Source organism: Geotrypetes seraphini, chromosome 10 (assembly GCF_902459505.1).
Source record: "Geotrypetes seraphini chromosome 10, aGeoSer1.1, whole genome shotgun sequence".
Classification (NCBI taxonomy): domain Eukaryota; kingdom Metazoa; phylum Chordata; class Amphibia; order Gymnophiona; family Dermophiidae; genus Geotrypetes; species Geotrypetes seraphini.
This window is the reverse complement of record NC_047093.1, coordinates 43109295-43130314: the sequence shown is the minus strand read 5'-3', so window position 1 is coordinate 43130314 and position 21020 is coordinate 43109295. Positions and strand designations below refer to the sequence as shown.

The window sequence follows — 21020 nt, the reverse complement described above, 5'->3', positions numbered from 1 at the left end:
CTTGCCGCAGCAAAAGAGGTTTGAACTGCGGCTTTTTATTTTTGCCCTTGCAGAGCATCACCTGGTAAATGAAACTTGTTCCCATCCCAGTGTTCCCTGGTTGCCATTGCACTGTGCATCCGGCCCTCAGGGGTTTGAACCTTAACTTACCGTTAATGCCCATAGCAGGAAGCCTTAACTGTTGCAAGCTATTAAAAGTTAAAAAAGACAGCTGTCGGCAGAAACCAGTGGCGTAGTAAGGGGGGAGTGCGGTCCGCCCAGGGCGTGGTTATCCTAAGGCACAGCTCCCCTCCTCCTTTCTGCTCCCCCACTCCTCTCCTTGCCACTCGTGTGTGCCCCTTGCCTTTCCCTCATACCTTTATTACTTCCTCGGTGCGAGGTTGCTGCACATATCAGCATCGGCACTCTCTCTGATGTCACTTCCGGGACCTAGGAAATGATATCAAAGGGTCAAACCAACACTGACATGGGCATGTTGCTCATGTTGGAGATGTTAAAAAGGTACAAGGAAAGGGAAGAGTGCTCACGCCTGTGACACGGAGTGTGGGGGAGGGGCACCACCGCCCCAGGCACCACTCACCCTTACTACGCCACTGGCAGAAACCATTTTAATCCTGTAATATTTTTCTAGCAAATTTTTCTGTCTTGTCCTCTGTCTTCTACTATGCTCAGTTCTGCCCAGGAAAAGACTTTTTCCAGCTGTGGTCCCTGTATAAAGGTGGAACACAGTATTTCTTGTTGCTAAAATACATTCATGCTCTCTTAGACTTCCGCGGCTGGTGCCATGATTGTTGCAGTTGTCCGGGTCTCGCCGCATCTGGGTAGGCAGAACTGACGTTTCAGCCATCATGCTGTGGCTTTCTTCTGAAGCAGCACCAAGGAGTGCTCACTTGCACTTTCTTCTGAAGAAAGCCACAGCATGATGGCTGAAACGTCAGTTCTACCTACCCAAATGAAGTGAGACCCAGACAACTGCAACAATCAAAATATATTCATCTTAATCCTTGGTATAAGTGGGCATTCCTCGGTGCCGCTTACTACAATTAAGGCTCAGTCTGATCCCTTTTTTATTAATTGGAAATGTGATTAACTTTCCTCTGTATAATTTGCCTGCATATCTTTTTTGGGGGGGGAGGTGAAACAACAAATGGTAAGGAAGTCTTATTGGCAATAGAGGGAGGGGCACCAATTTAGCATTGGCACCTGCAACATTTGGGGAGGGGACACCAACTCTGCATGCGTACCCTAGACCAGTGGTTCCCAACCCTGTCCTGGAGGACTACCAGGCCAATCGGGTTTTCAGGCTAGCCCTAATTAATATGCATTGAGCAGATTTGCAAGCCTGTCATGTCCATTATATGCAAATCTCTCTCATGCATATTCATTAGGGGTAACCTGAAAACCCGATTGGCCTGGTGGTCCACCAGGACAGGGTTGGGAACTATGCCTATATTAGCTTTGTATTTATGGGTCTTGGGTATAGTTAAACCTTTCTATGTTGACCCCTTGTTTAAAAGCAGTCATCTGAATTTTTTTTACACTCTGATCCCATTGCATAAAGGCTGCCCAATTCCTGTCCTCGAAATCTACTGGCAGGCCAGGTTTTCAGGATATCCACAATGAATATGCATGAGAGAGATCTGCCTGCATTGCCTTCTTGGTATGCAAATCTTGGTCCTTTTCATGTTTCCCTGCTTAATCGTATGGTGTTAGCTGTATTCTCTCATTTTATTTTCAGCCTGACTCTTGAAGCTCATTGCCGTGAGAGATATCCCCTCAAACTCAGGTGTCAATAAATTGGCTAGCTTATTCTATAAATCAGGGCTGCCCAAATCCGATCCTCCAGATCTACTGGCAGGCCAAGTTTTCAGGATATCCACAATGAATATGCATGAGAGAGATTTGCATACCAAGAAGGCAGTGTAGGCAAATCTTTTTCATACATAGTCATTGTGGATATCCTGAAAACCTGGCCTGCCAGTAGATCTCGAAGACCGGACTTGGGCAGCCCTAATGCTCCTCTTAAAATAGCGACTTGGGACATTTCCCTAAAAAGTTTTACTTTTCCGTAGCTGGCTTGCTTCTCTTTGGAGAGAGACGGTACTAAAAGCGATAAGATTATTACAGCCGTTTCAATTTCACCACCACAGTCAAAGAGGTGCTCAAAGCCTGGACCATTCTCAGCGCGTACGGGAAACGGTTAAATCCAGAGCCCTGAAGGAAAGGGGCGGGTAAGGGACCGCCCATCTCTTTCGCCGGGTTATGGAGAGGGGGGCGGGGCCAGGGCCGGCCAGCGGGAGAGCTGCGGGCTTCAGTGACATCATCGCTACTCAGAAGCAAACTTCTGCAGCTCAGATCTCTGGGCAGTCGGGCACCGGCAGTAGGGGGGAGAGAGAGGGGACAGGAGCAGCAGCGATAACAAAACACTCACGGACCTGTGCCGGGGAGAGCAGTGGTGACCGAGGTCAATCAGGCGTGGGAGAGTAACGCAGTGATCTGAACAGCAGCAGCTGAACTTATTGGGGTTTGGTCGGTGATCTGGGACGCGGGAGTCCACTCGTCAGCGAGTGATCGGGAGTGAACCACCGGCGAGCGGGACTCGGGGAACAACCTGCTAGCGCTGGGTTATGGGTTAGCTGGTTGCCCGTGGATCCCCCCCCTCCCCTCCGGCTCTTTGCAGCTTCCCTTATTCCTCCGGCTTCGGTTCCAGTGCCACAGGAGCGATGAAGCCACGTCCCCGGAGCGGCAGCGCGGCTGCATGAAACCGGGGGGTCTTCGCGGCTGGAGCGATTTGCCATCTCTTCCCCCCCCCAACTTTTCTCGCGTCTCTGGTGCCGGTGGGGGTTTTGCCCAGACATGCAGAGCTTGGTGCTGCCGTGCGTCCTGACCGTCTTAGTGCTGAGCAGGGGGGTGGCGGCACAATACTCCAGCGACCTCTGCAACTGGAAAGGAAGGTAAGGACCAAAAAGTCCCCCCCCCACGCCCCCTAAGGGAACGGCAGGGGTCCGGAATGCCCAGCAGGAGGTTGCGTCTAGTTCTTGCGCTGGGAACCTGTGGGTTGGTGTTGGGAGGTTTGGGGGATGGTTTGGAGCGAACTAGTCACAGGTTCAAGCTACAAAAAAAATCGAGTATTGCAGAAGAACAGGTTTGCTTCTTAAATCAGCTGATTGCCAACCGAGTTGTTATATTCGGGGTTTATGGTTTCTTCGCTACTGCGTCTTATCGTTGACAAATGAATCTACAGTACAAAGATCTTTTGAAAGTATGTGAGAGGGAAGTCGTCTCCCTCCCCCTACGTCTCGGTATTATTTCCTTTATTTGTGTGCTTTGCCCTAAAAGCTCTGCTTTGGCATAACAGTCAAAAAAAAAAGTCTCGGGTGAATAATAGGAAAATCTGCATCTCCCCCCCCCCCCTTTATGGGGGTTCATTTTTCTCTAGTGAATGGGGGAAGGAGGGGGGGGGGGAGATTAACATTCCAGCGGCAACGACAGGCTCCGCCCCAGAAAGCCAGTGAGTTTCAGAAAGGAAAATAAAAAGGATTTATAAAGATACAGAGAAGAGGGAGAGAGTTTCTTTCTTTTTAAAAAAAAAAAAATCTTTATTCATTTTTAAAACTCACAATAAGTATAACATAAAATACAATCATTTTATACTTTAACATCACTTAATATATCATCAAATTCTAACTCTAACCCTCCCTTATACCTAATTGGAGCAGGTTCACATCTGTGTACCTCCAGCCCCTGAATCCGTTTTCTTGGCGTCCTTTTTGGGTGACCTTTCTTCCTTAGCCCCCCCCCCCCCCAGCCGTCTGCAGTAACTCAATCCACCTGTAAGGCTTTTTTTTTGTTGTTCTTCGGTTTGGGTTGACGTGGATGCGGTTTCGTAAACTGGAAGCGAAGCGGCTGAGATAACTAAAACGTTCTGGGGGTTTGAATAGATTTTGCTACGGATTCTGGCCCTCCCCTCTTTTCTTATATAATCTTATTTGTAAGGATTCTTAGAATCCTTATGTCAGCTTCTTTTTCATCTAAATGTTCGCCACCAGCTCCCTGAGTTAAGTGGGGAATTAACATAATAGAGTGGGGATTACTTTTATAAGGACTAATGTATAATTTAATGCACTTTTCACCACGATTGAAGTCCTGCGCATTTCTTAATTTATTGTAGTGACACCTGTCATGTACCTTTGGATTCTTGCCCAGAAATAGCTAAGAAGAAAAAAATTTAAATTGAATCAGGTTGGGCAGACTGGATGGACCATTCGGGGACCATTGGGCAGACTGGATGGACCATTTATCTGCCGTCATCTACTAGGTTACTATGTTACCTTACTTAGGGCTCCTTTTACAAAGCCGCGTTAGCGGTTTGACGCGCGTAATAGTGTGCGCTAAACCACCGCCCGCGCTAGCTGCTACCGCCTCCTCTTGAGCAGGCGGTAGTTTTTCGGCTAGCGTGGGGCTTAGCACGTCGCGGTGCAATAAAGCCGTTAACGCGGCTTCGTAAAAAGAGCCCTTAGATCGAAAAAAAAAAAAAAAAGAATCTGCAGAAAATATATTTGCTATTTATTGCATGAAAGTTTATATTGGGTGTGTTTTAAAACCAAAGTTGGTTGTTTTGGAATGTGGCTAGTCCAAAATTCAGGAACATCTGCTGCGCTTTGTAGCAGTTTTGGTCACCGTGTGACAGTAAAGTCAAGGAACTTATTGCAAATGTAACTTGGGCAAATCGTGTTTGAACATTTTGCAAGACCTCGCTGATTCATGCTATTTTGCTAATGTGGAAAACGTGCAATAGAGCAGGATCCAATATCTGGTTTGGTTTTTTTATTTGGGTTTGAAAACATTTTGTTCTAGTCACATGATTTCAATGCAAAGTTAATCCTTGCCTCAGTGGGTTTGAACTTTAATATTCACAGCGGGAAGCCTTAAACTGTTAGACTATAAAAAAAAAAAAATTAAAAAAAAGACGTATTCTTTAAACAGATTTTATTGGCTTGTCCTCATTCTTTTGTTACGTTCAAATCTGACCAGGGACAAGACCTTTTCCATCTGTGATCCAGCATGTTAGCGTGCGCTAAACCTGCGCTACGCGGCTAGAACTAACGTCAGCTCAATGCTGGCGTTAAGGTCTAGCGCGCGCAGCAATTTAGCGCATGCTCTTCTGCGCGTTAAAATCCTAACGCAGCTTAGTAAAAGGAGCCCAATATCTCATCTGTTGCTAACATACATTCATCTTAAAAGATAGGGTGGATATGTAAGAATGTCTGCCATGATTTGTTCTGGGTGTGAGCAGGCACTCCTCTGTGCCTCTTGCTACCATTAAAGTTCATTCTGATCCCTTTCTTATGTACTGGAAATGTATTTGGCTTTCCTCTGTATAATTTGCTTGCTTTTCTTGGGGGCAATGAGAGGCAACAAAAGGTGAGGAAGTCATATTGGTAGTTGAACATTGGCATCTGCAACATTTGGGCACTGCCTCCCCAAACTATGCCTGCATTGGCTTTGTTTTTATAAGTCTTGGGTACACTGTACCACAACCTTTCTCTTTTGACCCCTTGTTAAACGAGGTTAGCTGACATTTTTCATACTGCTTGTTCCCACTCCATAGTCCTCTCCATGCCTCTCTGCTTAATCTTATGGCGTTTATGCTAGGAAGTGCTGAGGCTTACCGTATTTTCACGCATATAACGCGCGCATTATACACGATTTTACAAACCGAGTATAACCATGTGCGTTATATTCGTGAGCACGTTGTACACTTTTTTTTATATATATAGTTCCCCCCCGACGTCCGATTCACCACGCAGGACCGCTCGCACCCCCACCCCGAGAACCACCCGCACCCCCACCCCGAAGGACCGCTCGCACCCCCACAGCCTCCCCACCCCCCCCCATCATGGAGAAGCTGCCTACCGTTGTCCTGCTGCTTCCTCTGCCGGCGGTCCCGCCCCTTCTCTGAGCCCTGCGTCTGCGCTGCTTCCTCTTCCGGGGGTCCCGCCCTTTCTCAGAGAAGAGGAAGCAGCGCAGACGCAGGGCTCAGAGAAGGGGCAGAACTGCCGGCAGAGGAAGCAGCAGGACAACGGTAGGCAGCTTCTCCATGATAGGGGGGGGTGGGGAGGCTGTGGGGGTGCGAGCGGTCCTTCGGGGTGGGGGTGCGAGTGTGAGCGGTCCTTCGGGGTGGGGGTGCGAGCGGTCCTGTGGGGGGGTGAATCGGATGTCGAGGGGGGGAGACAGGACTTCAAGGGGGAGAGGAGAGTCGGGGCGGGCGAAAGGAGAGTCGGGGCGGGCGAAAGGAGAGTCGGGCGGCGACGGGAGAGTCGGGGCGGCATGTGCGGTATACGGGTGTGTGCGGTATATAAAAATTTATTTACATAAATTACAGTTTCCCGCGCGCTATACCCATGTGCGCGTTTTACACAGGTGCGCGGTATATGAGTGAAAATACGGTACTCTTTCTTGGCTGTATATTCTAATTTTTTTTCAGCCTTTCTCTTAAAGCTCATTACCTTGAGACACGAGCTCTCAATAAATTGGTTAGCTTGCTCTATAAGGTGCCTCTGGCCTCTTTTGTTTTTGGAAAATAAATAAAGTAATGAGTTGCAACATTTCACTAAAAGTCAGAATGTTTGTGCCTTTTCATATCTTACTTGTTTCTCTTTGGAGAAGGAGATGGACGTTTTATGGCAGTTTTAAACTAACAGATTATTTCACCACAGGAAAACAGATGTTCACATCTGGATAGTTCTCAGATTGTTCCAGTAAATGGTTAAGTCCGGGGAGGAGGAGGGGGGGGGGGCTGAAGGAAGGGCATGTATAGGGCACTCCCATTTTCTCGCAGAGGTTTTTTTTGGACACCTGTTAGCTCATGAAATTTTGCACATTCCCATTCTGGCTGAGACACTCTGAACTGCTTATAAAGGAATTATTTCTAAGCATATAACTTTAGCGCTATTCCTAGTTACTTATTGACTCAAATGCCATCCACTACAGGTGTCTTGGTAGTGCATGGGGCATTTATCCCATTCTACTTGTATTTTTCCTAAGACTTTTCACATTTTTTGTTCATCTGATATATGTCTATGTCTATATACAGTATACACTTCTCCCTCCACGTTCGCGGTTTCAGCATTCGCGGTTTCTAGTATTCATGGTTTTTAGCTTGCTGGCTCCTTTCCCCCAAATTACATCAGCTTGCATAGAGAAATCGCTGGTTCCAAGCTTTTACAGAGAAAATCGCCGATTCCCAGCACTTTCTTCACCGTGTTTTGCCTCTCCTTCAGGAACAGGCCCGGTCACCCGCCAGGTTATTCGCAGTTTCGCCATATTCACGATGGTTTTTAATAGAAAACAGCGAATAACGTATGAAAAAGTTATTTGCGGTTTTTCTGTATTTGCGGTTCTGTTAATCCCCTATCACAGCGAATACGGAGGGAGAAGTGTATATATTTTACAAATAATAGCAGCAAAATTAATATAGAATGTGGGAATATTGCCCAGCTATTCATCTGACTCAAAGGTATACTTGTTTTAATGTGTCTCTTGTTGGAACTATCCATTGGATAATTGATTTACATAACCAGTGTGTGTCTTTGTTGTTCATTAAAGGTGAGCTTGTCCATTGCCTCATGTACACGCTTAACCTGTGAACCCTTCAGGGACAGGGAACCTTCTTTACCTGAATATAACTTGCCATGAACTGAAAAAAGGCATGAGACAGATCCAAAAACTCTGGTTTGAATTTTTTTCCTGTTGTGCGATATTGTCCAACAATGCTTGGCTTATACCTTGGATATCTAAATTTAGATATATATAAAAGAATATACCCACACACTTCAACTGCTGCAGGAGTGGCTTTTAGAGGAGTGGCTGGATAGTTAGAACAGCTTCTTCTACAAATCCTGTTTCTTCTTGCACTTTGTGACCTTTGGGCAACTCAGTTCAGCCCTCCCCCCTACCCTTACTAGTATATAAGAGAGGGAAAGAGTTATTGTACTTGAATTGTAACTTGTCTTGCGCTTGGATTTGAAAGGAGACAATTTTTATCCATTTTCATTTAAACTAGTCCCAGAAGAGACAAGCAAGGCAATTTTATATGAGAGCTTTAGGGCAGTGTCACCAACTTTATCCAGTAAGGCCCATATTCTATAAATGGCGTCCTACCGGTGCCTAACTTAATTGGTAAAGCATTTAAAAATAATTTAAAACTCGTTAAAGTAAGCACCTACCAGTGCCTGGCAAAACGGCACCTTCAACGCATCTACGGAGGCACCTTAGAATGCCTAAGTTTGAAGTAGGAGTGGTTAACCCCGGAAATGACCTTGGGCATTCTATAGACATGATTCTCATCGAAGGTAGGCACTATAAATGTAGGCCTTTAAAACCCTGGCCAACATTTCTGGCACCTACCTTTTGATGAAATCCACGATTCTGTAAACGGCGTCATTGTGTGATTGACATACAGTCTGTGGCTGGTTTTTTTTTTTTTTTTGGTCGCCGCCAATGACAGCGCTGTTCACAGAATCCGGCCCTAACTGCTAGATTCTATAAAGGAAACTCATAATTGGGGGAAAAAATATCTAATTAGGCACCTACCCAATTCTATAAAAGTTAAGTATCTATCACGTGGCGCTTAACACCTAAACAGGCACGTTTGGGGGTAGAAAGAGAGCTAGGCGCCGTTAGGCACGATTTTGAAAAGAACTTAGACCTTTGTAATATAAGCCAGTAAAACCCTGGCCTACTTTACCAGCACCTAAGTTTTGTGATAGGCGCCGTAACATAAGGCGCGATTCTGTAAATGGTGCCTAAGTGTGACTGACACGCGACCAGTGCCTTTTTTTTGTCAAGTCTCCTGCTGATTTAAGCATAGTTTATAGAATCTAGCCCTAAGTTTAAACCAAACTACTTCAGTTTTTGCATTATGACATCATAATGGTCCATTAAGTAGAGGGCCTTAACTTGGGATGAAGGTAATTAGATTCTCTCCCTTAGCTCTTCATGTGGCTTCTCAGGATCATTGTGAAAACCAAGTCAGTATAACAGCAGTAGTAATTAAAAAGGGGTTAGTTTTTTTTTTTCTGAAAGTTTTGCTATATACAGAATGAGTCATGGCTCTAAATTTAAGTGATATTTGCGAAGATTAGAATCAAATCCAAGGATTTAAGTTGCATCATTTTACAAACAGCAATGTACAGGTTAGAGATTGTTGAGCATCGGGTATTTTTGACTGGGTTGTTTTGCATCACTTTTAAAAAATTAACCTCCCCCCCCCCCCCCAGTTTTTACAAAACCGCAAAAGCGGTTTTTAGCGCCGGCTGGTGCAATGAATGCTGTGCGCTGCTCCGATACTCATAGAGTTCCCATGAGCGATGGAGCAGTGCACAGCATTCAGCGCTCTGGCGGGCGCTGAAAACCACTTTCGTGGTTTTGTAAAAAGATGTGTGTGTGTAAAATATCTTGCTAAGGATGTTTTATAAAGCTGTTTACTACTACTGGGTTGATAATTTATAGGGAAAAATATATTTACAAAAAATGGAGGTATACTATGCCATTTCCATCTTCGTTTGCTCTTATAAAACAGTCATTCCATAAGAAGGGAAACATTTTGTCAAAATTAGTTCTGCTGCGACATGTGTTGCTTTATTACTCCTGACTTTGGACCTTGTTATGTTGACAAAATGTTAAATAAAAGCCTCTACAAATTAACAAAAAATTACATTTTAACGAGTGTGTGAACTTTGAATAACTTTCTAATGTGCTATTTTCTGTGCTTTATTCCGTTCTTAGGGGGTTTTTTTGTGTTGTTTTTTTTTCTTTAACCTACTATTACTACTACAATTTATCAATTTTATAGTGCTGAAAGGCGTACACAGTGCTGTACATTTAATATTCAATACAGTCCCTGATCAGAAGAGCTTACAATCTAATTTGGACAGACAGACAGGACATCTCAGGCTTGGGGAGTTTCTGATAGAAGATATCTTTAGGGCTCCTTTTATCAAGCAGTGGTAGAGTATTTTACCGCAGGCCAGCAAGGTAACACCCCCTCCCCCTTTTACAAAACTGTAGTATGGTTTTTAGCGCTGGCCGTGGTGGTAACAGCTCCGACGCTCATAGAATTTCTATGAAGAACTGTTGCTGTCGCAGCCGGTGCTATGGTTTTGTAAAGGGGTGGGGGAGTGTTAAATGCTACAACGCTCTTGGGAATTAAATAGTTTTAAAGGCCTAAGTCCTTGAATCATGCCTAGTGGTGCCTAAATCCACCTTCTGTGGTGTTAGGTGCACCATTCGATAGGCATTTGTAGAATCTGGGGGATAATGTCTGTTTCCTGTCCCAAAAGAACTAGCTGAGTGAAACAAGCGGCCTATGAACTTCTCTAATGAATCATCAGCATTAAAATGAATCTGGGTGCCGCCTCATACTCCATGTCACCGGGCTTTATTTTATTCTTGGTTCTGTTTGCCAAACAGTGGCATACCGTTGGTGTGCATATGTCAAAAATACCACCCCTCCCCCTTTTACGGTTTTTAGCGCTGGTCGTGGCGGTAACAGCTCCGACGCTCTTAGGAATTCTATGAGCATTGGAGCAGTTACCACCGCGGCTGGCGCTTAAAACCGTGCTTTTTGTAAAAAAAAAGGGGGGGGGGGTGGATACCGAGAGCTGGCACAGCCAATATCATAGGATGAGGCTGTGATTTTTCCGTTAATGCTAGCATTGCAGGAATGAATTTAATTAAAAGAACCTGTGACCTTTCCCGGCACTTTCTCCAGGTTTTGAAAAGCTTCTAGCAACGAGCGACGTCAGGACAGCATCTGGGCATGCGTGGATGCAACGCGGTGATGTCACACACGTGACATCATTGCGTCGCACCAGCTGGAGGCGGAGCTTGGGCAGAATGGGGCGTGGACTTGGGCGGAATGGGGCGGGCTTGGGGGCAGGGCCAAGGTTCCGGATTTTCGTTCCCAAAAATCTGGTAACCCTAGGAAAGCCACCAAATTCCTTGTAAGCTGGCTCTGCCAAACTAGATTCTGGGGGGGGCTGGGCCAGGAGTGAGGCGAGGGCAGAGCCGGGGTTGGGATGGGGGCAGGATCATGTGTCCTCTTTTTTCAGGTCAAAAATATGGTAACCCTATGGATATAGATACAGAGTCCCAAAAGAAGGAGGCGAGAGAAGTCAGGTCTAGAGTTGAATGAGTCTGTGCCTCGAGCTTTTTCCATGGTCTTTTAAAGACCTTTCCATGGTCACTAGAACGCGAGACTTTTAACAATAACTGAGGTTTCTCCAGTAAAACGCACTGAAAGGACATGGAATCTTTAAATATTGATGTTTTTTTTAAAAAAACAAAACAAAACCAAATTCCTGTGTTACAAGGCCATGGACTTCTTTAATGCTTTTGCAGTAGGTTTTATCAAGGGTCCATAAAGTCTGGTTTGAGGTTGAGAAGAGTGGCATGCGGTAATTATCTAGGATCACATTACTACTCTATCAGGCCTCTGCTTTTTAAGAATGCTTCAGTAGGATGCTGTGTCTTGATTGGATTACTTTACTAATAAGATGTTTTCTCTTGCTACAGATTGAGTTCTTTGTTCTGACACTTATAAAGGTCAGAATTTTCACTCGGTTATGCTCTGGTATCTCATCTTTACAGCTCAGTATGTAAATGTTGAAGATATATGAGCCTCCCTGTGCAGAGTTAGTCTGCTGGTCTTGGGTTTCCTTTGTGCCCTGTGCACTCTGCTCTGGAGTGATATTTTGACTACAGGCCTAGCTTTGTTAGGAAATACTGAATCCCGTCTTTCAGTGACTAACTGAAACTCATTATGCTGAGGGAGAAATATGGTAACTGTTAGTCACCCACTTCCAGTTGTGTTGGTCCTGGGTGAGATGTTTTTGCCTACACAAAGTTGTGAAAGTTTGGCAATTACAGTAGGTTCTGTTCAAACATCCCAAAGTAGTGAATTGTCTCGCAATATTTTTGGTTTCTTTACGCTACTCTTTTCTTTTTTGGCTTGGCTATTTTCCTTCTGCTCTTTCTGGTTCCCGGTTAATTGGACCCAGACACCAGTTATTTTGGACTACTTGGGGTTCTCCCAATCTAGCCCTAGCCCTTTTGCAATGAGTCATTGGCCAGGGATCAAGAACTGTGTCTCTCTGGAACTTGGTAACAAGGACCCTAGATCTGGCCTAGGTGTAACTGTTGAACCATGTCTGAGACTTTATTCATCTACAGTGGAACACCGATTATCCGGATTCACCTCGGCAGAGGGTAGTCCAGATAATCAAAATCTGAATAATTTTTTGTCTTTTGTTTTTAATTAAAAAAAAAAAATACCTTCAGCGCAACTCTCCCCCCCCCCCCCCCTCCGGACAAGAAAACGCAGCATTCTCCTTCCCTCACTGAACAGGCCCCACCAACCCTCTTCCGGCCCCACAGGAAAGACCCCAGGCCTACCTTGTTTCCCTGGTGGTCTAGGAGCAGGAGCGATCCTACTTGCGCCTGCCCATGCTCTGTCAGTGACAAAAATAGCTGTTGAGACTTCCAGGGGCAGTCTTTTGTGGCTATAGCTGGAAGTCTCGACAGCTATTTTTGTTGCCGACAGAGCATGGGCAGGTGCCCCAGCGCAACCACTAGACCACCAGGGAAACAAGGTAGGCCTGGAGTCTTTCCTGAGGGTCTTGGAGGGGGTTGGTGGTGCCTGTTGGGTGGGTGGGGGGGGGTCCCTCTCCCAAATAACTTCAGGCTAGGTCATATATCCCCCCTCCCTGCCTGAGTCCCACTTCTATGACTCAGCAAGGTTACATTACTCTCCTTAGTTTGGTGTACTCTTAAGCAACGTCCCCTTCTGTCCATGGTTTAACAGTATCTCTAACAAGGGAGAACCCCCTTGCTCCCTTACAGCATTCTTATCAGAGAATGACAATGGGATCTGTGTCCATCCTCTCTCCGCGAGTTGTGTCCTTGTCTGTGCTCCATCCCTGCAAACTCTGTCCTCATCTGCACAAGCCTCAAACACTTAAGTGCGGGGATGGGGACAAAGTTGTCCCCGTATCATTCTCGACTTGTAAGGCATCCTTAGGCATGGGAGGGCACCTCCACTTAGGCATAGCTAGGCATCCTAAGAGTTCTTAAAGTGGGTTTTTTTTTTCCCATTGGCTGAAAACTGGCATGGTCAATTACCACACCAATTCAGCCAATTAAAAAATAAAAATTAGGCGTGGATCCTGATCTTGGGTGTCCCTAGGCAGCTGCAATTAGGGCGCAATGGCGCTATTTATAGAATATGTCCATAAAGGACCACATTTAGCAGAACTTTAACGTAAGGTTTGATTGTTCTCAGGTTTTGACAAATCATCAGTGTGTTTCAGCAGCAGAAGTTCATAGTGTTCTTGCACTAATCTTCTTGGGACCTAATTGAGCTTCTCTCTTTGTGCCTATGTCTTATAACTCAATTGTGCAAAATATCGCCACCTTGTCCTGAGAAGTCGAGAAATTTTAAAACAAGGACTAAAGCATATCTTTGTATTTTTCTTTGTCTATGAGTTTTGTGGCTGTTTTATTATAAGTAAGATAACTGTTTGTTTCCATTTTAAATAGGTGATATTTTGTCCCATTTCATAGTGTTTTGGTTCAGGAAGATCTAGAGATATATATTTTTTTTCTATATGACTTAAAAGGTGAATTCACTAATATAAGAAGCAAAGGGGCCCTTTTAGGCTAAAGTCTGGGCTTAGCATGTTCTAACATGAGGTCTCTTCCTGTGCGCTAAGCTGAGTTAACACGGCGCTTTTTAGAGCATTTATTTTCTTGGGGGATTTTTTTTGCAGGTCATGCATTCATGTTCCTATTACCTTGTGGAACCTACTAAAATTAACGTGGGACCATTTACCGCCTCCTGTTTTTAGAGGCGCTAAGTGCTCCTGCATTAACTCTGCTTTAACCAGTTAGCGTGCACTAGCTGGATAACACAAGAATACCCATTTCTCACCCCCATGCCCCTGTAGAAAAAATTTCCCCCCAAAATCAGGGAAAATCAGGAAACAGGGAAAATATCGCAAAATACTTAACTCTGTGTGACACCCTGTTTTTGCACGCGAAGTGTGTGCTAAGGACTTAATCTCTTTAGTAAAAGGGTCCTATAGTGAAGAACTGAACTAGTCAGTAGCCTCTCCTATTCCTTATGAAAGATAAGAATTTTGGTAGGGGCAGGTTAAACTAGGCTTTGGGACTGTCAGGAATTGCATCGTTTGTTGACCTGGTGTTGAATGTCATTCCTTTTATCTTCTTTCCTCTGGTTCTCTCTTCGCAGTGGGCTGACCCATGAATCTCACAAGAAGGATGTGGAACAGGTCTACCTCCGCTGTTCTGAAGGATCTGTGGAGTGGCTGTATCCTACTGGAGCACTGATAATCAACTTGAAACCCAATATGTTGTCATCAACTTATAAACATTTGACTGTGTGCATAAAGCCCTTTAAGGACTCCAGGGGAGCAAATATTTATTTGGAAAAGACTGGGGAGTTAAAGCTCTTGGTTCAAGATGGCAATAATCTCCCAAATAAGGTGTATTGCTTTGGCTTTGACCAAGGTGGACTATTCATTGAAGCTTCCCCTCAGCTGGACATTAGCAGGAAGATTACTGGTTTCCAGTATGAGCTGATTCACCAGAAAGCAATCTCGGATTTGCACACAATGTCGGGTAAGTAGTGATGATGACAACCCAAGTATTAAGTGTGAGCCTTTGTTGTTAAACTAACTTTAGCACATGGCGATATTATATTGCCAGATTCCATTGACTTGTGTTTGAGTCCTAGCGACTTGATGAACATCATCAAGTTTTCATGGCACAATACAGAAGTAGATTGCTGAGCCTTTCTTCTGCACAGTATAAAATAGCTGTTGTCACCGTTGTCGCATCAAACGCGATCCTCCGCCTCTAACACTGCCCATCTGCTGCTGCCCAGATGAGTGGTAGATTGTTAGTTTAACATCTCCGCTGAAACCTACTCACCTTGGGAGGCCTTGCCGGTAGTGAAACTACCGATGGCGTAGCTTTCAGCTTCTCAGATGTGCGCAAACCTGAGTGGCATGACAAGCCCATGACGGAGGCAATATTATAACACTCAATCAATACTGAAGATTCTCCAGTGTACCTCTGTTGCATTGTTCCTTGTGAAATATTTATAGAAAACCTGTAGAAGTTTGCATTAAGTAATACCTAAACTTTTTGTATATCTGTCTTTTTTTGTTTGTTTGTTATAGATATAAAAGATTTCCTCCTTTATCCATCAAAATCTTTGTTTTAAAGACTTTTCATTACCAATAGACTCTTCACTTTTTACATTTAGGACTGGTGCGTTCTTAGGCTTCTGTGAAAGTGCTAACAATATGAACTAAAACTGCCTTTACAAGTGTCTGTGTGCTCTTATAGGGGGAATTCTGTAAATGGTGCCCAGAGATAGGCACCCTATCTAGAATAGTGCTTAGGGCGGATTACTGCACCTAATTTATGGCTGCTGATATAAATGCTGGCACTTCTGACAGTTAGCCCCTGATCTGCCTATGCGCCTCCTATAGCCATGTCCCTTTTCATTTGCACGCTATGAAATTTAGGCGCTTACGGAATAGTGACTAGGGCAGTTGCGCGTGTAACTACAATTGTTGCCAATTGCCTCCAATTATTGATTAATGCCTTGTTAACTACTTAATTTACAGGTGCATCCACCCCGCGTGCCCAAATTATGGCACACAACTTTTGGTGACTTATATAGAATCAGCCTTTATATGGGATGGGTAGAAATCTCTTTCCAAGCTATTGGAACTGATGTAGTACCTAAAAAGGCTGATAGGTGGTGTGTTTGCTATTGAAACAAATGGCACAGTTTTAAATACTGAAATGTACCTTAAATTTCCCAGGTTTGAGAGCTAATAATTTTATATTAAGTAGGTGATACAAGGTTCATTTCCTAGCTAATCCTAAGAAATGATGGTTTAATTAAATGTAAACGCCCCCCCAAAAAATCATTTTTGGAAATAATAGAGAAGATGCTTTCTCTTAAGTGCACTTCTTTAACTGCCCCTTCATAGGTATTTGGATTCAAGGAGGGGGGGCAGTTCTGTAAATGACACTAAAGGTTAGGCACCCCAAATCTAAGTACTAAAGCAGAGTGGTCAAAGTCCCTCCTCGAGGGCCGCAATCCAGTTAGGTTTTCAGGATTTCCCCAGTGAATATGCATGAGATCTATTAGCATTCGATGAAAGCAGTGCATGCAAATAGATCTCATTCATATTCATTGGGGAAATCCTGAAAACCCGACTGGATTGTGGCCCTCAAGGAAGGACTTTGACACCCTTGTACTAAAGGGTATATTTTCAAAACAGAAAACCAGCCAAAAAATGGCACAGAGCAGCTGATGGCTTTTTTTTTTTTTTTTTAATAAAAATGTCCAAAGTGCTATTTTTGGAACTCATTTTAAAGATGTTTTTCAATGTAGTCTGTCTAAACCTCAAGGAGGCAAGTTGGAGGTGTGTTTTGAGTGGGCTTACAATTTGGACATTTCAGTCTGCAATAATGGAACATTGTAAAAACATCCAAGGCAAAAGAAAATAGGATGTTTTTGGCTAGACTCATTTCAATATTGATTATTTATTTATTCAGTTTTCTATACCATTCTCTCAGGGGAGCTCAGAACAATTTACCTGAATTTATTCAGGTACTCGAGCATTTTCCCTGTCTGTCCCAGTGGGCTCACAATCTATCTAATGTACCTGGGGCAGTGGGGGGGAATAAGTGACTTGCCCAGGGTCACAAGGTGCAGCGTGGGTTTGAACCCACAATCTCGGGGTGCTGAGGCTGTAGCTTTAACCACCTCACCACACTCTCCCCCATAATGGCAAATTTATGCACCTAATGCATTATAGAATACACTTCTCCCTCCGTATTCATTGTGATATTAAAGACCATCGTGAATATGGTGAAACTGCAAATAACATGGTGGGAGACCTGGCCTGTTCCTGAAGGAGAAGCAAAACATGGTGAAGAATGTGCTGGGAACTGGCGATTTCTCTATGCAAGCTGACATTTTTTTTTGGGGGGGGGGAGGAGCCAGCAAGCTAGAAACCGCGATTGCTGAAACCGCAACTATGGGGGGAGACGTGCACTAGCCTAAGCCAGCAATTAGACAGCTACATTAAGGAGCCACCACTTATGATTGCTCTGTAGCAGGTGTAAATGGAAGCGCCTAAAAGCAGCCGTTTGGCACCTAACTGACCGTATTCAATAAAGTGTGTGCATAAATAGGCGGAACGCTCATGACCCTCTCATACCCCTCCCATGTGAATACCTTCCCCGTTCAGTTACACACTAGGCACCGAGCTACAAAATATCACCTAAGTGCAATTGCAATCTCATCTGCATGTGGGCCCAGATTCTCTACATGGGGTCGATATTGGCGGCCGCCCTAATATCGGCTGCTGATCGCGTCGATCACACAGCGCTGTACAGAGAATTGCGCCGCCAGGAAAGGTAGGCACCAGAAGTGTAGGCCAGGGTTTCCCAGGCCTACATTTCCGGTGCCTTTGCCATGAATCGCACCTACGTGAGTGCTGTATAGCATCTGACGTCACGTCTGGCATTAGCCACGCCTATAGTGGCATTAGGTGCCCGTAGGTACCTCCAGAGGCACGATTCTGGTGTCTTTTCTTTTAAAGTTATTTGCCATTTCAAATGACGTTTCCCTATGAATTAGGTGCCTAAGTTAAGGCGCTGTTTGTAGAGTTTCCCCTTTGGTGACTAACTACTGTTTGAGCATCTAGTTGGCATCTAACTTTTGGCAAATGTTCAATGATGTTGGTGTGCAATTTCATTTCACAATTAAGAAAAATTGCACACCAACATCTCCACCGTGTTTTGGTTGTCTTTGGTCAAACTGAGGAGGTTTTCTGCTTTTTCTTACTGAATCTAACTTTTGGCACGATATACAGAATTGGGGTGTGAATGTTGTGTTTCTCTATGTTCATTTCCCCCTCTTATGGTGATATCCTGTCTGTTTTCCTTTTGCTGATCTTTGCTGTGCCTTCTCATGGTACGTGCTCATGCTCTATATCAGTGGTCTCAAACTCGCGGCCCAAGGGCCACATGCGGCCTGCCATGTACTATTTTGAGGCCCTCGGTATGTTTGATGCAAGAGTTTTATTCAAATTTGGTCGCATCTGCTTTATGTTCAAAGCTTTTTTATTGTGAACGTGAAAAGAACAAAGCGCAAGAAATACAAGAACAAAGGAATCAACATCCATCAATACACACTTTTCAGAAACAGTTCAAGAAGCAAACCCAATTCCCCCCACACAGTGCAACTACCCCTCCAGTAATATACAAAAGAAACCAAAAAGTCTCCCGAATGCCAAAGGCCCGTACTCTTGTGGCCCTTGGGCTACGTCAAGAGGAATCCCCCCCCTAAACAAACAAAACAAAAAAGAGAAAGGGATAGGCAGTAACTGACCATGGGAGCAAGCGCAGGGAACACTAGTGAAGCTAAGCAAGAGAATTCAAAAGGAGGCTTGGTTGCATCTGCTTTAAAGTAATATTCGGTTTAGCTCCAGCTTATCTTGTCTCTCATTTTGAATTTCATAGAACAAACGTGAATACACACAAATCTCACTGGTTTGCATTTCCATCACCTAAAGCTTGTCATTTATACAAGATTTTTTTGATCAAACGTTAGCATTTCCAGGTTAGTAAAATGAACACCTGGTTGAGTATCTTAATTCCTCAAGCTCAATCTTATCATGCTTTTAGAAAAATACTGAAAACCTACTTGTTTGATTAATTCATATCTTAATTCTTTTAGTATTGTATTTCTGATATGTCATGTGGTGCATTTATAAGATTCGCTGATTGTCCGGCATTTCTTTTTGTAAACCACCTAGAACTCATTGGTATGGCGGTATGCAAAAATAAAGTTGTTTATTATTATTTATTATAATCACAAAAGTAAAGTAAAAGAGTTTCTTGATCAAATGCCTCTTTAGCTATAAATTACATTTATTATTATTAAGACTTAGCCAAAAGGAAAGATTTATAAACTATAAAGACTTTTACCTCATGCAAAATTGTAATTTCTTCAATAAGACATTAACTAATTTTTTCTGAGGCCCTCCAAGTACCTACAAATCCAAAATGTGGCCTTGCAAAGGGTTTGAGTTTGAGACCACTGCTCTATATAAACTGCTACAGCTGGGGCTTCTCTTTTTTGCTTATATGATCTTTGCTCTGTAATGAAACAAACACACATTTCTAGCCAGTGGTGGTAGGGAACCCTCCACTAGCATTTAGAGTCCCTTTATATGTCTTTTGCATGGCAGAGTAAATCAAGAAGCATTAATTGTTCAGGCCAGGCTTAGTAGAAACCCTAATAGCAACTGAGGGGAAATAGAGGGGGTAATAGACAGATATATGGGATACTCGAGAGAGAAAGGGACATTGGGGCAATAAATAGACAATGGGGCCTGTTGAAAGATGCAGAATCGGGAAGGCTGATGAACACGCCCATACTGAGCGGAGAATGGGTGAGGAGGAACAAGTCACAAAGAAGAAAATAGAGTCTAAATTAAGATGGCATATAAATAAAGAAGAATGTTGTGTCCTATCCTTTTTAATACTTACACTATGAACATCTCTTATATTTAAATTAGGATGCCTATTTGACAAGGATTCTTACTTCTACACGCTTCACTTTTCTGCCACAGGGTTTTGTAACACATTTTCAGGGCTCTTCATAGCGTTGATTGTGAGAGCTCTCTAACTTATTTCCAGTTCCATAAATTGAATTCTAAAAACCTTGATTAATAGATTAATATCAAGCCAGGCGCCTGAAATATAGGTGCAGTAAAACTCTCCGAGGTTTGTGCTCCAAATTGCATTGATGCTCAGACTGTTTCTTTTGGCACGTTTCATCTGTTTTTCAATAGTTTCAGTTATTTCAAAATATTTCCAAAACGATTTAGTCTGCAAATGAGAACCATGTGTGCAGCAGTGGAAAGAGGAGAAGCATAGCTTTGCAGTGATTGGACGCTTCTGTTGGTGCAACAGGTAGCCTTGGAGACGATTTTGAACTTCAGTACTTAGAGCGTGTAAGAATGTCTTCATCTAGGCACACTGGACCATTGCAGTGTGGTCACAAAAAGAGAAACACAAGAAAATATTTTTAAAAGTTCATGTTTTCATAAACCTCAGGACTTGGCAAGTGCCAAGGGACTGTTTCTTCCTTCAAGATTAAGTCGGTTACCTTCCTGTAAAGGGGGTGGGGGAGGGCAGCTGATGGCGGACAGCTGGTCCTGTCCATCTACAAAGCAAACATGTAACTGAGTAATAACCCCTATTAAAACCTACCCCACTGCTGGGTACAGAAAGCTTTAAGTGACTGAGGAATGTTGGAAAACAGTGACAATTTAGGATAATGGTTCCCAAACCTGACCCTGGAGGCACCCGCTACCAGTCAGGTTTTCAGGATATCCACAATGAATATTCATGAGGGAGATTTGCAGGCACTGCCTCACTGCATACATATCTCCCTCATGAATATTCATTGTGGCTATCCTGAAAACCTGACTGGCTGGGATGCCTCCAGGGCTAGGTTTGGGAACCACTGGCTTGGGCCTTTTTTTAACAATTGGTAGTTCTGAAATCTTATTAAGGCATCTATACCTCTCATTTGTTTTTTTGTGAACAAATTGAAACATTTGACAGGCCTACTGTGGTACTGTGGCCCATTCTCTGTGAGTTCTGTTCTTCTCCGAGAAGAGGACTTTTTTGATTTAGGTGTGTCTAGAGATACCGGGAGCTGATCTGAGCCACCTATGTGCATACCTGATGCCATAACAGCAGGCTTAGCATGTGCTGCAGTAGAAAAAACTGCAAGCAGTCCAGATCAGCTGTTTGCCAAAAAGAAGGCTCCTAAGTTTGACAGGCATACAGTGATACAGGTGCTGAATTAGAAACTGATGAATAAGTACTCTGTT

The 21020-nt window shown here is 43.9% G+C and overlaps 1 protein-coding gene across 1 annotated transcript in view; it reads left to right on the top strand.

The window, feature by feature from the left end:
* The first annotated feature begins 2303 nt into the window (after positions 1-2303).
* The window catches only part of METRNL (meteorin like, glial cell differentiation regulator), a 51205-nt gene continuing 32488 nt past the window's right edge, over positions 2304-21020 (top strand). Inside the window, exons 1-2 of the mRNA XM_033961578.1 lie at positions 2304-2954; positions 14312-14700. Of these exons, the coding sequence (XP_033817469.1) occupies positions 2857-2954; positions 14312-14700 (487 nt within the window). The 5' untranslated portion in view covers positions 2304-2856. The remainder of the gene's footprint in view (positions 2955-14311; positions 14701-21020) is intronic.